Genomic DNA, 16,995 nt, shown 5'->3' with positions numbered 1-16,995 from the left:
ATTTTACCTACCGTTGTGTTTTTGTTGGCGTCCTGCAGAGGGCAGCAAAGTCCTTAATCTTGTAGTGCTTAATTTTTGATTTGTCAGCACAGGCAACATTTCCATGTTTACATGACTATTAATTTTTTCAGATGTAAAGCAACCCAGAAAAACCACGTGTATAGACGTATGTTTTTTATTAAATGATTCACCATCTTTTTTTTAAAATCTGCATTGTTAGTCATTTGGGGGCGTTGTGCTTAACTATCTCTTAAAAAGTTTTTCACTGTGCATGTTGGCCTCAATCCATATTCATGAGCACAAAATTGATTTCTCCCTTCTCCTCTATTTTGAGCAAGATAATTAGATTTATGCGTGCATGTGGCCTCAATAGGAGCCTCCGGAGGAGCGTTTCACTTCTCCTCTCGGCAGTTAAGAGTGATTCATTAGGCCGCGTTAGGGCCTTGGGGCAGCGCCGACCGTTTCGTTTGGTGTTGTACCTCACCATGACTCAGCGTCTCGCTGCTTACACTGCTTCGTCTTCCTTTCGCACCCACCTCCCTCAGATGTAAGAGCATTATGCAAGTGGCCCGCGTTAAACTGGACCTGATTAAGCCTGAGGAGGTCAACATGGATGAATATGAGGTGAGAAATGACTCTTTTTTTCTTTTTCTTTTTTTTTCTTCCTTTTTAGCTAAGAAAGCAGAATATATCCCACTTTGATCCCTCCTGTTTGCCCAATCGCACCGTTTCACACTGTTTGAAATGATAAAAAATGAATTCCTGAATACCAGCCATCAATTTGATACAAATATATAACATACACCTGAATTTAGTAACACTTCATGTGCTGAATGTGCATGGAGTGATGTAGGAGATTTTCCAGTTGTTGTATACCGAAGATTTTAAAGTCAGGATAAATACGGGAAAATCAAAAATGAACAACTGGAGGAGAAAAGGTTTGTCTTCAATCTAATTCCATTATCTGAAGCTGAAAATTAGAATATCTGAAAAAAAAAATGGCTTTTTACTTTGATTTAAATGTAGTTTTGGTTTGCCATGTCACAGCTTCAGTTTTTGGGATTAAACGTAACCCAGTATAGATTTTTCTGTGTATTAAAGACTTTATGTGATCTTAAGGATTTTTAGAAATAATTATTAGTTATGATAACTAAATGAATAGCAATAGTGCATACCTAACAAATTAATGCAGACTAGTAAACAGCAATACTGATCTCCAAAATAAGCAGTTAGATAAGCACAGAGAACAATAACCGAGGAAAATACAAATTAAAACGGATACATTCTAAATACAATAAAGTGTCATCACGACAGAATTTAATTAACTTCCGGACACTTTTATATTTTCTACCCTTGCTAGTTGGTTTTTATTCTTCCCTTTTTGCTAATATTACTTGAGATATTCCTCTGATTTCTTTGTTTTGATCAAAATGGAGTCCCATGGATATTCTGGGAGCCTGATACAGTGTTGGACATGCCAGTTAGATCCTCCACTGTATTGTAAAAGAATATTTCCCGTCTTTGTTTTCCACTAATCTAATTTGTTTGAACTTTTTATTTTTGTATTTTTTTTTTTTTTCCTTCTGCAGATGTGGCATCAAGACTACAGGAATTTCCGAGAGACAACGGTGCTGATGGTGACTGGTTTGGAGCTGTTCCAGAAGTCAAAGTACGCTCAAATGCTCTGGGATATCTCTCTGATTTCTTTGTAGTGAATCAAAAAGCAAAGCCACTGAGTTGGATACGAGTCAGGGTTCAGTAAATGTCACCGAACGCTTCCAAATTAAAGCGCTAGACTCTAAGATAGCATCAGTTTCAGTCCAAAATTGGGAGAACATTTTGAAGTAATTGATAAAATATTAAAAACGGTGAATAAGATTTCTTTCATGAAAGAGTTTGGACGACTGATGAAACATTCTCAACACAGTTTACAATCTCCTCTGTCGTTCTTTCTTTTGTCGTTTGTTCTTTTTTTGTCATTCTTTTCTTTCTATCATTCTTTTTGTCTTTTGTTCTGTTTTTTTTTCTTTCTGATTGTTTTAGTTTGTGTTATTCTTTTCCTTTTGCATTTATTTTTGTCTTTGACTTGTTTTTCCGTCTTTTCTTCCTCTTTCTTTCTTTTTGTCATTCTGCATTTATTTCCCTCAAATTTTTCCTTTACTCTGTATTTTTCTTCTCTTTACATTCTTCTTTTCCATCCCATCTGGCATTTTGTTAAGTTACAAATTAAAAGCCTGATCATTTTATTTATTTATTTATTTTTTAAATATGCTAGAAATAAATGTCAATATTTTGTATGTATTCTTTAATGAAAAAAAAAACCATAGATAGTTCTTGAGTTTACCTGCTTTAGTACAGAATATAAACCAGAATGTCATGGGACGGTTGGAGTGCTGGCGTCAGTGCATGTTGTAGAAAATCCTCTGATCAGCCATCACCAGCAAAATGTCCCGTCCCGGCGTCTCCTGCAGGGGGCACCGTTTCACAGTCATCGCCTCTCCCAGTTTGATGGCAGACCGGGGGTCAATGAGTTCTTCGCTTGGATCTCTCTTTAGTTTCCACCGTTTCTCTGATCCAGCATTGTTATCTGACCGGAATGTTTCTCTCTCTCTGTGTGTGTGTGTGTGTGTGTGTGTGTGTGTGTGTGTGTGTGTGTGTGTGTGTGTGTGTGTGTGTGTGTGTTCCCGTGCAGCTACGTGGAGGCCCTGATGTACCTCATCTACTCGTACCAGTACAACAGGGAGCTGCTGCTGAAAGGCCTGTACCGCGGCCATGACGAGGAGCTGCTGGGCTATCACCGCAGAGAGTGTCTGCTGGTGAGACGCTCTCCCTCCGTCTGGAATATCCCCGCAATCGAAGGACATTATCTTCTCCCTGAAATCTGCGTGTGAAGTAGTTCATCCCTCTGATCCCCGCCTCCTCTCTTTTACTCCCTTTCCTCTCTATCAGGCCTCCGTCGCGAAAGTGACTCAGCAGAAACTAACAAAGCTGGATGTTTTTCCCCCCCTCAGCGATGAGCTTGGTTGCTATAATCAGATTGCTTTCACTGAGATATTGCTCTGGCTTGCTTCAAGCCCACAAAAGATTCCACAGAAAGTTTTTTTTTTTTCTTTCTTTTTTTTTTTAATCTGATACTGACTGATGAAAATCCTTTCAGCGTCGTGATGTGAGCCTCTTTTCATTTCTCCCCCACAAACCGGCCTGCGCTCCGGTATTATTGGTCAGGGCTGGGGATTTTTTTTTTCTCTCTCAACCCGATCCATTCCGTCCTCAGAACCTCTTCTCTCTTTCGCTCTCTCTCTGTCTCTGCTGCTGCACTCGGTAACCTTACACCAGCATTGTGCTCATAATGTAATCATTGTAGTGGGAATAGGAAGCAGGAGGCCCAGCAAGTGTAAACACATTACCATGAGACACAAGCGCGTCCTCAGCTAACCTCCGCCCGGCCGGTCAGCTCAGATCCCCGGCCAGAACGCCGTCCTCGCAGCTGTTTACCTTCGCCTCTTGTTTTAATTGAAAACACAGCTAACGTTGACACAGTTAATGGACTTGGACGTTTTGCAAATCCAGCCCGCCGCTCCCGATTCCAAACTGGCTCGCAGGGAGAAAAGAAAAAAAAAGAAAGGAGAGCGAGGGAGAGAGGAAAAAAAGAAAAGCAGGTTGTTCCTCAGAGAAGGAGGTCAGCGAGTTTGTGTGTGACGACAAGACGCTGCTGGGCCAAGAACGGAAAGAGAGAGAGAGGGGGAAAAAAAAAAAAAAAAAAGCTCGTATCTGCATTCAGGCAAGGATTTCAAGACCCGCTTTTAAACCCAAATCTAATAAAGGAAATGAAAAACATCTCAAGGAGGAGACGAAATAAAACGGGACTAAGAGAGACGGGGAGGGAAGGAAAGAAAAATCTGCTAACATTAACAAAGTTAATGTTTTGCAACTGCGTTGTTCAGTTGCTAAATGTTCAGATTTCATTTTTCTGAGCCGTGTAAAAGACGGTCTTTATGCAGCCATCGGGTTTCACATTCCTCTTTTCTATCAGTGATGCAAAGGTCGCGCATTTAGAGTTTGCCAGTAATATTTAAAAGGAGTTTTGTGAAATTAAATGACTTATATGGCCATTGAGAGCAGAGCCACAGCAATTCATCAGCATGAACATCAACTAAAAACTGGCGGCGGATTTAATTGTCAACACGTTGTGAAGGATGGCGGCGTCTGCTTTGTCCCCACCCCTGGTGTCTGGCAGCAGGCTAACTTCAGAGCTCTTCTTCTGTGGTAGGCTGGCAAATGGAAACGTTAAAGTGTCTTTTTCTCATTTTTGAGTTCTAAGCACGACAACAAACTTTAGACCAGTCCGACACGGCGCATAGCGCTCTGTATCCCGTCTCTCAGTGCTGGCGATTGCAGACTACCGATCTTTGAGAAGCCTGTCCTGCTGATCCCCATTTTGCCTGATAGTGAAGACGTCCGGACATGAGCTGGTGGGCCGGTCTTTCTCAGCAGAGAACAAGAGAACCGTTGTTGATTTTTGAGACCTTTTCCAAGAGATGAGATCAGTGGGTGACATTGGTTTCACACGCAAGTATCGGCTGATCACCAATCTCCAAAAATTAAGGAAATAATTTCTGCTTTATCGACTCCATGTGTTTGGAACGTTCCTAAAGTGCTCAGGCTTCATTTTCCAAAACGAGTTCAGTGAAAATCAAAGATGAATGCTTAAAATAACGGTGTAGGGAAAAAAACCTTGAGGCATAGTTTACTATTAACATGACCAGAAGTTGTATCCTATTGAGAAACAGGCTGATTATAAGGAGTACAGCAGCTGCTGCACATTGCTGGTCAGCTGGATTAACCTCTTAACCGTCACCCTTAAAACACCTGCATGTTATCCAATGCATCCATAAACACACCGGTCTCCGTATGACAGTGACGTTGGTTTGAAGGACACCACTAGCTTTCTTCTCGCTCCAAATAAATACAACCTCAGCTGATTGCAAAGCCATCTGGTCGCAGAAAAAAAATACATTCCGTCGTTCCAGGGAAACCGAAGGAGCGCCACCCGTCACTCTCTTTAAAGTAACTCTGTTTAAACTCCAGTCGGAGCCAGCTTACATTCGAACTGTTTATCCGCCCAGTTAAACTCTGTGTTGAACTCATCGGCTTCTCTCCCCCCCTCCATCACCTCCCCGCAGAAACTGAACGAGCAAGCGGCTGCCATGTTCGAATCCGGAGAGGAGCCAGAAGTGGGCACGGGCCTGGGCATCATGAACGAGCTGGTGGTGCCCTGCATCCCCCTGCTGCTGGCGCAGGAGGCCGAGAAGGACCTGCTCGCCGTGGAGGACATGAGGAACCGCTGGTGCTCCTACCTGGGCCAGGAGATGGAAGGTGAGCTCTCCAGGGTTGTTTCCGGAGGCCTGAAGGGTCGGACGACGGAGGATGCAGATCCGGTTTCAGAACAAGCGAGGCGAGCAAGATCAGGAAACGCAGTCAGACGGGGATCAGAGGTTTGGAAGTTTTGGATCAGCATTGACGTACCGGGGGCCTCCTGTCCACAGGAAACGCTTTCAGCTGTGCAGATTAATGCAGTGTTTTATATGCTGTATCAGTCATGTGCACAGTTCTTTGAATTTTACCATCAGTTAGGATGATTGCAGTAAAGCACCACAAAGACTGTTTAAAAAAAAACAAAAATAGCTACTCCACTTCAAAAAAAGATTATTTTACTGATTAGCCTGGTTATATTTGTCATGTTACCTCCACAGACTATTGCAGCAAAGAGAAACGTGAATTTAAACCGGCAGAATTTAGGTGGAGTTTGTCTCAATCAGCTGTGAAGTTTTTGCTGAGGTTTGGATGGAGAGCGTCTTGCTGACATCCGCTTTTAAGTTTCGCAAGTGCCGTTAATGATTTGTTCCGTCGTGGGATGGGTTCGTCGTAATGTAGAGCTGTGCATCATGTGACTGATGGTATGTCTTATAACTTGAGCTAGTGGGGTCATGACGGTACTAAACAAGAGAGGTCCAAGGATTCAACCTTGGGGATCCTCACGTCTCATTTTCCTTCCGTTTCAGTTATTTACCACTTATTGTTGGTCTATCACAAGATATCCCAATAAAGTCTTGAGATTTGGTTATAAATTGAGGAAAGTTCCAGAGATGTCCGTTTCTACAAGGCGTATAGTCATCTCATTGACAGGAGCAAATGTTTGGGTAAAGATCCGGAAGCCACTTTGCTCTGGATCATCTGTGGGAAAGTTTGGAGCAAAGCGCTTTGGGGCTTTTATCAGTTCCCTGAGAGCTGCTTGTCTGATTTCCTGTCCTTTGTTCATGAAAAGCAGAAAGCAGAGCATTATCACCCAGAGCAGTCCGGTCCCGTCCCACTGATCTCGCCCGGCTCCGCGCGGCGGACTCCGCAAATATTTAGCTGGCGATTTCAGCCTGGACGTTTGCTCACCGCCTTCTTCTCCTTTCTGTCTCCCAGCCAACCTCCAGGAGAAGCTCACCGACTTCCTGCCCAAGCTGCTGGACTGCTCCACAGAGATCAAAAGCTTCCACGACCCCCCCAAGCTGCCCAGCTACTCCACCCTGGAGCTGTGCGAGCGCTTCGGCCGCATCATGGCCGCCGTCGGCCGGGCGCCCGGCGAGGGGAGATGAGCTCGGGACGCTCCGCCGCCTCTCGCTCACGGACCTCCGTCAACCCAACGCCTTCCTTCTCAGTCCCGGGGTCGCCGCTCGCTTCTCGCCGTTCTTCTTTCTGTTACTCTTTATTATATATTTTTTTGCTGCTATAAGTTTTATCATCCTGAATATTATTTCCACACGTCTCTTTAAGACAGAACAGTAGAGGAAGGATGAGGCGGGGAGGGAAGACAGTATTGTGAGGTGAGAAGAGTTGAAAGCAATCACATTGTGGTTCAGCTTTGCAACATAAGAAAAAAAACAAACAAAAAAACAAACAAGAAGCTTCGAGGTTTTTCATAGTTAATATTGTCGTTGCCGTTTGATTCAAGCTTCCCGAGCCACACTAATGACCCTTTCTGAACCCCCACCCCGCCCCTCTTGTTGGAATGGACCCTCCGGTTCTCTTGCCACCTGTTTGGTACAGTATTACCATGTTTTATTTTTCTAAGAAAGTAAGGAGGAGAGCCTTGAGATGTCTCCGAGGATCTCACATGGGTCTCATGTCTTTGTGAACTGTGCCAGAACGAGATGTTTTAAGTGCTGTGGTAGACGGCCGCAGGTTTCCTGTGGCTTGTTAATAATTTGAGAGAATAAAAATTTTATTTATGGCCCTTTTAGGCCAACTAAATGATTGTTTTTCGCCTCGTTTTGGTTTTTGTTTTTGCGTCCTTTGCCATTGCTCGTTGCGTTCACAGACGTTTGGCAGGTAAGTAAAAGTTCTGGTAGACTTTTCTACGGCTGCTCGTTAGAAGTAAGTATTCAGACGGAGTGAAACGCAAACTTCAAATCGGCTTGTGGCGCAAATAATAAAAATGCAAAAATAACTTGGTCAAGCTTTGATTTTCTATCATTTCAACCAGAATTCAATTACCTCTCCATGTTTTTCAAGTTCTTCCAACCACAAACTTCCAATGGAAAGACAAAAAAAAACAATTGAAAAGGAACTTCAGCTCGGAGGAGGAGCTGCGCCTCGAAGGCGGGGCTCGGCCCACTCAGGTGTTTGCCGCAGCTGAATGGACTAATCTAACCTGCACGAAAGAATCGAGGCAACACTACAGGTATGATTTTGATGAGGGAATAACATAACATCATGCTCAAAGTCGATTATACAGTTTGACAGGCGTTCATTGAAAATAAATAGCAACAGATTTAGTCAGTTTGGGGCAGTAAAAGCAGAAATCAGATCATTCTGTTGGGAACTGGACAGATTTTGTCCTTGCAAAACGGTGCAGAAAGTGTAGTTACTTACAAAATGTATTTTGATAAGATTTCAGTTTGTAATCTTTCTTCCCAGTTAGAAAATAAAAGGTTTACTGTGGGCCAAATTTGAGTCATTCTTGAAAGATTGGCCGCAAATGGTTCCCCTGGCCCCACTGTGGGCCCCCCTGGGGAAACGGGGCCAATAATTATTGCTTTTAATATGCAGTAATTTTTTTAGTTATTAGAATTAAATATCCTTTCTGGAAACACGTACTTCTATGAAGTGGGTTTTTTTGGGGGGGGGTTTTCCACGAGCCAATCAGAGTTCCTCATCCTTCCATCACTTCTCTCTCTCTCTCTGAATCATGGAGGTTTTTCTGACGCTTAAGGGGAATTCACGCCGCCTCCGTTAGCTGATCTCTGCTCATCTGAGCATCTGCACTCGGCGTGTCACCCGACACCCGCTCCCTGCGGTGGGCAGCATCTATCTGCAGATCAATAACCCGCCGCTGTGTGAGAATTTAACTGCCGCTATAAGATCCAGCCAGTAACATGAGGTGGAGATCTGTATGTTGTCCTTGTTTCACCCTTGTTTAGAGAGAGAGAGAGAGAGTGAGAGGAGGAGAAAAGAAAAAAAAAAAGCTGGAGTCCTCATCTGCTGAGCTGTGTTTTTGGTTTGTGTGTAACCACCTTTGACTTTGCCCATGTGGAGAGATAGGCATGTTTAAGTGGACATTGTTGGCTTGCAAATGTTTATGAGGCATTAATTATCTTATTTTTGGCAGCGGCGTCCCCTCATTTTGCTCATTATTTCTATTGACTCGACGTGGGGCACGAAGCCAGGCGTGCTGCTGATTATAGAGTGGAAACAGAGGCTGTTTAAATGATACTGATAGACTGACTTAATGAGTGGTTTGAACTGCCTTTCCAGCTACATCAAGAATCACCGACATATGGACCCGTTTCATGACCTGCAGTTTAACGGGGCACAATCGCGCAAGCTTACTTGACTGCGGAGAGCGACGCACGCTGATGTGTGAACTGGGATTCGATCAAGACGACTCTTGTGTGTTCGCGCGTAAAAGAGGCGAATTCGAGACGCGCTGGAGCTCGGTGAGGCGCCGTCTTTCTTCTGCTGAGAGGCACGCTGCGGCCACCGGTGCAGAGCTTTCCCGACGGCGGCAGCAGGTGGCTGTAAGAGCATCCGCACATTATGCGAGATAAAGACTTGTGGTTGATGCCTTTGCAAAAAAAGAAAAAGGGCCATTTTTGTCCAACTAAAACCCAAAGCTGAATGCTTCCTTGTAAACTGATTATCCTCCTAATATTAAACATTTTCTCTTTCCTTGTTTTCTTCTTATACTATATCTCCAGGTTCCTGCAGGTACCAACCCAACTGTGAATAGGCATTTTCTTTTTCCTCAAAGATGACAGTTCAACAATATTCTTCCCAGATTTAATAACAATAACAATTTAATTTAGCTTAGTTCCTTTGTTCTTTTGTTTGTGTTTAACTAACAAACCCTTTAACTATAATGAACTACTTCAGTTTAATTAAAAATAAATACTTTATTCATCCCAAAGGGAAATTGGACGTCATAACTCGTATAATCCACAGAGTCGCTGTGGGCAGCTCCAGTAGCAGTCACTCTTGCAACGAGTCTAAAGAAGCTTCTGACTGAAGATGCTGTTACTGCACGACGGTCACGGCATGCTAACAGCTAAACTTACAGGAAGAAAGACGATCTTCCACATTAATGTGTCCCATCAGACATTGGCGAACTGCGCCAAATCGCCTCATTTGCTTTTGCCGCAATTCTACAGAATTGATCAGATTTCAGTCAAAGGAAATATGAGCTAGAGCATTTAGTGACTCCAGTACATTTCCTCTGAAAGTCTCTGCTCAGGTCAGTTCTCCTCGGCTCTGATTTTATTAAAGGTTTCTCCATATTTAGACAGTGACTCCTCCTCCTGGTCGGCTTACACCGAAGAAAACTCAGCGTTGTACGATCAAACTACCTGATCTGCAGACTGAACCAGATTGTGTATCAATAAATCCAGAATCGTGTGCAAGAGATTTTAAACTACTGGAAATGTTTAATTTTGGGGGGGTTTGAATTTCATCCCCCTGAGACAAAACGTTATAAAATCGCATATAACTTCCTCGTTGTTTTATAAAATGTTTTGGAAATGCATCAGGACTGAATCGGTTCCACTGCCGTGTGATTTTGTGGGTTCAAATCATCTTTTTGAGTCCGTTTTTTTTCCCTCCTAAAAAAAAAAAAAGACATGACTTTCCAGCTGACTCAGCATTTCGTGTTTGCACTTTCGGGCTGCGAAGCAAAAAATAAAAATAAAATAGACATGCAGCGGGAGCCTGGCCTTGTGCAGCTGCACTGGCTCATTCAGACCAAAGCCCCTCAAAAGCAAAAGACCAATTCATGTTCAAACGGCCAAAAACTCGTAGCCGTCCTGTTAAAAAAAACCAAAAAAAAAAACCCCGGCATTCTTCACATTCACTTTTTCAACCTCTTTCTCCATGTGGGTCTTTAACGGCTCCCTGCACTGAATATCCGTCAACAATGACCTCTTTATAGTGCGGCCTGAGAAAAGCTGATGGCAAAGAAGGGATTCCAAACCGCTGCTTGGTCGTTTAGCGTTTAAAGGCGCTTTCTGGGAGCCCTGCCCTGGTTGGCCTGTGTTTTATGCTCACATCAAAGTTGTTTGTGGAGAACAATACCACCTGGGCCCCGTGCCAGCCCAGCGGCTGGTGTTTCACAGCAACCCCTGCCGCACGGGGGTGAGACGGGGTGAGAAAGTTGGTGAGAGAGAACGAGGGGACTGAGGCGAGGAGAGGGGATGGATGAGTGGGCGAGGGAGTCTCTCAAGGTGGCACTTCCATGGAGACGCAGTTGGGCCAAACACGGCTTCCATCAGTGGACGAACAATAAATGCGGCGGCTTCATTACTGGAAGCCCAGGAGCTGCAGCTGAAAGTGCTGAGATGTGCTTCTTTGGGCTGTCAGTGGGAGCTCCGCTAATCACCATTTAGTGGTAATGACTGATGTTGAGCATAAATCTCTTCTCACGTGGTTGGATGTGTTGTAGCTGTTGGATCGGCTGCCCAGGGGATAAGCAGAGCAGACTGCTGAGTTTATTTTTCATGAGAAACTTCAATCTTTGGTCTTGGGTTTAATGTGCTAATGAGCCGTGCTTTTGCACTGGGAATGTAAGGACGTCCTTACAGCGTTGCTTGAATTCGTTGAGCTTTTTTGTTGAGTCAGGCTGAGGTCTGTACTTTTCTTTTTTCATCCGTTCTGTTTGCAGATTTGACGCTAGGTTAGCACTCATTCTCCTGTAGCTTAAGCCAAGATCAAGCTGAAGACCGATACTCCTCTGGTGGAACAGCTTCAGAATTTATAAGGTGTGCGATGATGAATTGGCCCAATTTTTCTAACTTTGGTAGATCGGCTGATACTTCCACGTTTCAGCCGATACATGGAAGTATCTTAAGTATGGATCTTGTCTACCTCCACAAACTGAAAATCAGCCAGTGCCTCCTATTGCTTTCCCATGAGAGACCAGGTTTAGTCTGGATGTGATTTTGTTGCTTGATTTCCAAACTTTTCGGTCAAAAAACCAAAAAAAAAAAAAAAAACAGGTCTGGCTTTTTACACATTGATCTTCTGAAACCAACTGCAATTCCTGCCAAAACATCCCTGACCCATTGAGGACTTCACCCAGAACCTGGAACGTGGGCTGTGGTACGTTGTGCCAAGTTGTCAGCAGGAGTTTCTTCACATTCTGTAGGTTGTATAAATTGAGCATATTTTCCCTGCACATCCTGAAGATACCCAAATGGATCGAGATCTACACCTCCAACAGGTCATTGTACATTTCAGACTCCTCTGCTCAAGGAGGTCACAGACAATGGGGGACATTGTTTCCACGAACAGAAACGCCGTTGTTGCAGACTCAGGAGGCCGCAACAACTCCTGAGTGGGTGGCGAGAATCTAACTAACATCTGCATGGTTGGCAGAACCCAAGTTTTTGTCAGAAGAATATAAAATCTTCACACTGGTGTATATCTCCAGCAGTCATTCGGTGAGAGGTGAGGTAGACCCTGGACAGGACAAACAACCACATCACACACACAAACGTTTGCGTGGCTATCTTTGTGGGAACTTTCCATTGACTTCCATTCATTTCTACAGCCTTAAACCTTACCCTTATCCTAACCCTAACCATTACATACCTAACCCTAACCAAAACTCAATTCACACCTCAATCCTAAACCTAACTCCTGATCCAAAAACAACGTTTCCCCTTGAGGGTACCAGGCTCCCGTTCCCACAACGCAGTATGTGTCAGGAAAATGGTCCCCACAAGGTATTACAAATAAACGTACTCATCCACTCATACCTAAGGACTATTTAGAGAGACCAATTAACTCAACAGCAAATTTTTGTGACCGTGGGACAAAGCTGAAGTGCCTGGACACTTGCGCAGTAGAACATGCAGTCCTCATGAATAAAGACCCTGCTTCTACAAACTGTGCCACTGTGTAGCCCAGCCCACTGCACCTGGATATCCACAAAAAAAACAAGAATCACAAGACCAGTTTTCCTTTTTACTATCTCCACATGCATTCCATATAGGAAATTTGTCCAAAGTTAATAATCGGATGTAATCATCTGGGTACTCTTAGAAACACTGACGCCCATTGGCATGATAAACTGAACTTCACCGCCTCACTGAATCCAGGACTCTCTCACTGGGTCGTCACTGCTGCTTTTTGTTAAGTTTTGTTTTAAAGATGTGAGTTACTGTAAGCACAGGTGACTGATTGTAAAACCCAAGACCAAAGCTCGTTATATCCAGTCAATCCCTTCATGTATGTCTCTGCTCTCATCAGACAACAGATTTAGATTGAAACAAATACAAGGTGGAGACATCTGACCCCGTGACCCTTTTCAATGACCCACAATCCGATTTCTATATCACAAAAACCTCTAGTTGTTGTAACTACCCCATGCCATCACTTCCAAGAAGTTGTCTTCTTCACAAAAATGCTAAAATCCAATGACAAAGTGCTTTTCTTTGAGAGGCAGCCAACGAGGAATGAAGGGAGAATGAGGTGTGAAAGAAGCAAAGCAGCAGCAGCAGTGGCAGCACGAGAACTCCCACCAAAATCACTCCTGATGCGCAGCACTCAATTTTCCATTTGGGCCAGCTCTCAATCAGCAAAAAGAGTCTCTTGGCTCCCAGTCAGAGGAGAAACGGACTGATGCATTCGATATATTTTAAATTCACTGGAAGCCACGGCCGTAAATCATTACCTAAGGCCTTTCGGTTCACAGTTTGCTTCTTCAAATTGCCCTCCCTCCCACCACTTCATGGCGCAGATTACTGAGGAACTTACTGAGAGCATTGTTCCCCCTGCCAGCTCACTTGGCATATGTCGCTCTATTTCAAACCCCGCGGCTGTTACACGGGAGGAGTCAATAAGCAGCACTGAGGTTATTTATGAGGTTGTCCTTAAATAACCTTTTCATACCCACACTTTGACCAATGTGTCTGAAAGTGTGAGTACTGTTGGCACCAACTAATAGGAAGTCGGCTACATGATTAGACTACATGTATATAAATAATTAGAGTAATAGTTAAATAAATATATAAATCATTCTGAATCAGATTTTATATTGTGCAAGTATAAAATCATGTAGTTGTGGTCATTGATAGGCACAGTTGAGCATATTTTTTTGTTTGTTTAGCAATTTAGCTACCTTTGAAAAATGTTTACACACTTAGCCTTTTCTAAGCTAAGTGTAGGAAAGCTAAGCTACCCTAAGGATAGCTTCTCTAACCTTATAAATTATAAGTTTCTAGTTTGCTTGTCTGTTTTGCAAAGTTTTCAGTTGAATAAATATTGACATTGACATATAAGTTCTACTATAAATGTATATAAATTGGTGCTGCAGGTTTGTAGTCTTTTCAGGGTATCATTTGAACTGAAGCTAGTGCTTTATCATTAGCTTCCACTGATAGCAGAACTGATGTTAGAGTAGTGATTTAAAACTGGTGGATGTACAGCTCAAGACAACGCCTGGGGATCCTTGCTTTGAACTTTAACTAGGTCATGCTGGAGGGTTTGTTGAGTGACTTCCTGTCCCTTACCAATTCGAATGTCTCCAGGTTCTGTCCAGTGATTTTCTGGCCGTACTGGTTAGTTTGTTGCTGTGCAGTCAAGTACTTCCATAGCTTCAAACGTCTTTGCAGAAAGTCAGATTTCTTTATCTTTCTTTAACATGCTAACAAGTTGGCATGTTGTTACATAAGCAGCACACATGGTACTTTACAAGATGTTAGCAAGCATGCACCTGCAGCATTGGATATAGAAGATGAAAACACGTTGGCATCAATTAGCGGACAAGTACATTATTGAGGTTTGCTGCTGCTAACTGTAGTTCAAAGAACATTTAGCAAATCCCAGCAGCTCTTCAGCAAACGAACTGGAGCAGGAAGAAGTTGGATATGATGTTTTTCTAGGATCTGAGTTCTATTTTGGGATTTTGTATCTGTGGGTTAACACTATAGTTGAAGAATTACAGAATGGTAAGACGTGATAAAACCCTCCGTCCGTTCATAAAAAAAACAAATGTTTTCTTTGTAAAAGATGAAGCACAAATTGAAAAGGACTGGGGGAAAATCCAGGCTAAAAAATGAAAAACCCCAAAATGTAAAGGCTTCCACACTTTCCTTCAACTGTGGCTCTTCACAAAGATGAACAGCACATAATTTTACCCGCCTGTAGAGAAGGCATTTACGTCTATTTGCGGCGCTGTAGGTCTCATTTTTGAGAGAGATCCTGTCAACACATTATGTAAGAAAGCGATGCATGTGGAGCAGGTACGGCAGCGTACACACAGTGCAGATGAGACATGCTAGAGGTGTTAGGAGTGAAGGTGTCACACGATATGATGAGTGCTAAGAAAAGCAAGGTGAGACATCCCTCTGTGCCTCTATTTTAAACACAGGTGGCAGGATGCATGAAAGGCAGTCAGTTTCATAAGAAATCAGAGTTTGCATATGTTTTAAGTTAGCTTAGCTCTAGAATATGCGTCATTGATTACCAATAACGTATTCCTTAAAGTGTAATAGGAGACCACTAGAATATATATTTAGCTCCAAAGAACTTCTGGAGATGATGGATCACTGAACTTGAAGATGTGTTTGCTGTTTGTTTGAAATAAATATTTCTTCTAAGAGTTACGTTTTTGTTTTGTTTTTTGTCAGCAGTCCTGGTTAATTGGATTTCAAGACCTTTTTAAAAGGGTCCTTCTGAAACTTTTCAAACTCTTATGTTTCTGGGTTTTGCTGCGGCGAATGAGAGCTTGTTGTAGATGGAGGAGTAAATGTCTGCCATGAAACTCAGAAGTTTTCCAGAAAAAAAAACAAGGAAATCTTTCAGCTCCAAAAGTTGAAAGTTTGCTAGAATAAATACAGAAAGTTCGAGATTGATCTCGGAAATTCTCTCGACACAAATGAACATTCCCGAGTCTCTTATGAAAACTTCCACGGTTTTCTGAGATTAACTGATCAGTAATAATCAATATTTGAGGGTCTTTTTCTTGCTAATTTTAAACTTTTAAACTTAGAAATTTCCACTGTATTTTTCTCAATTTTCTTATTTCCAGATTTTTGACAAATTTACTGTTCTTATATCTATAATCAGTCCAATACTTGGATTTGTATTGTTTCAAATAGAAGCCTTATGTGCTGATGCTCAGCCCCGAGTATTTTAAAAAAAAATGCTGCAATTTGATTTTTTTTATCATTTAATTTCACACAGTGTCGTGTAAAGTCATAGAAGAACTTGGCTGTGCATCTCAACAGGCTGCAGGCTCACTGACGATGACCTCATCTCTGTAATGTAAGCAGGGAGATGCTGGAGGGATCCTCCCAGTCTGAGCTGGCAGGTAGGCAGGTGCCATCTTTTATACTGCGATGTGCCGCAGGGAGCAGCATCGCTGCCCGGAGATGCCAGCAGACTCAATAAACTTGTCAGTACGGCCAGGAAAATCACTGGGCAGAGCCTGGAGACGATCGAATCGGTAAGGGATGGGAAATCACTCAGCAAACAACCCTCCAGCAAGAACGATCTATTCCACCGGCTTCAAGGAAAACCAGCAGAGCTCCTTCTTCAACAGACACGCTCTGCTCTACTGTCATGAAGACGAACGCCGTTGTTTGCCAGCTCAGAGAGCTCAGAAAGCTATCGAGCTGTTAAGAATCCAATTTTGTGGCTGTAGAAGTGGCAACGCTGCGTTGTTGCTGACCATTTCCAATTCCTTAATAACCAATTCCAACCTCTGATGGATACTGTACTGATTCACCAGGCCTCAGTCCAACGCAGCACCTTGGGCTGTGGAGGAATTGGATATTAGCATCAATTATGAGCAGTCAACAATTCTTTAGGGACTGATTAATACTATATGGATCAGGATGTATGGCTTTAATGACTCTGAGGAGTTTTAAGTCCAAAAAGGGGGTGTGGGTCAGAACTGGATAGTCCAATAGTAACGATAAACAAAATGTCTCTAATCAACAGCAAGTCTCTTCATTCTGACAAGTCATTTGCAAATCTGCTTTTCTACTACAAAAATAAAAAACTGTCTTGAGCGTTAAATATCAAACATTTGGCGGTGTGTGATCATCATTAAGGTAAATTTGTACCAGAAATTGTTTCTTTCTTCCGTTTTACTTTAATGATATTCAGCGAATCACCTTGCGAGCTACTGAAGGGGCGGGGCCAAGTGTCACTGTCGGGGTTTCCCAGCCAAGTTTTCACGGGCCACAGGTGTTTCAGGTAAGACAGATGACAGACGTGTATTTTTATTTTAAAGTGCGCGCTTAAGCGCTCTACAATAAAAACATAAATATATATCGTAGCTGTTTCCGAGAGAATCTCGGCCCAGTTTAACTCCCATCATTCACCGCCTGCAGGGTGAATAAACTCGGACTTCCCGCCTCGCTGCTCCTCTCGCGACGCTTCCCTCCGTGGCCTAATTAGAGGTTAGCAATTAACGTTTTTTCACAAATTCCCACTGGGCGTGCATGCTTT

General features: G+C 43.0%; 1 protein-coding gene across 5 annotated transcripts in view; it reads left to right on the top strand.

Moving 5' to 3' along the window:
- Nucleotides 1–7,299, top strand: part of usp25 (ubiquitin specific peptidase 25) — a 34,693-nt gene extending 27,394 nt beyond the window's left edge. For all 5 annotated transcript variants that reach the window (XM_055046583.1, XM_055046582.1, XM_055046585.1 and 2 more), the window contains 5 exons: nucleotides 546–624; nucleotides 1,590–1,669; nucleotides 2,693–2,816; nucleotides 5,184–5,376; nucleotides 6,472–7,299. In XM_055046583.1, the coding sequence (XP_054902558.1) occupies nucleotides 546–624; nucleotides 1,590–1,669; nucleotides 2,693–2,816; nucleotides 5,184–5,376; nucleotides 6,472–6,644 (649 nt within the window). In that variant the 3' untranslated portion in view covers nucleotides 6,645–7,299. The remainder of the gene's footprint in view (nucleotides 1–545; nucleotides 625–1,589; nucleotides 1,670–2,692; nucleotides 2,817–5,183; nucleotides 5,377–6,471) is intronic.
- The last annotated feature ends 9,696 nt before the right edge of the window (nucleotides 7,300–16,995 follow it).

Source organism: Poeciliopsis prolifica, unplaced genomic scaffold (genome assembly GCF_027474105.1).
Source record: "Poeciliopsis prolifica strain line A6 unplaced genomic scaffold, Auburn_PproV2 SCAFFOLD024, whole genome shotgun sequence".
Lineage (NCBI taxonomy): Eukaryota > Metazoa > Chordata > Actinopteri > Cyprinodontiformes > Poeciliidae > Poeciliopsis > Poeciliopsis prolifica.
The sequence above is the reverse complement of the archived record's forward strand: the minus strand, read 5'-3'. Positions and strand labels throughout refer to the sequence as shown.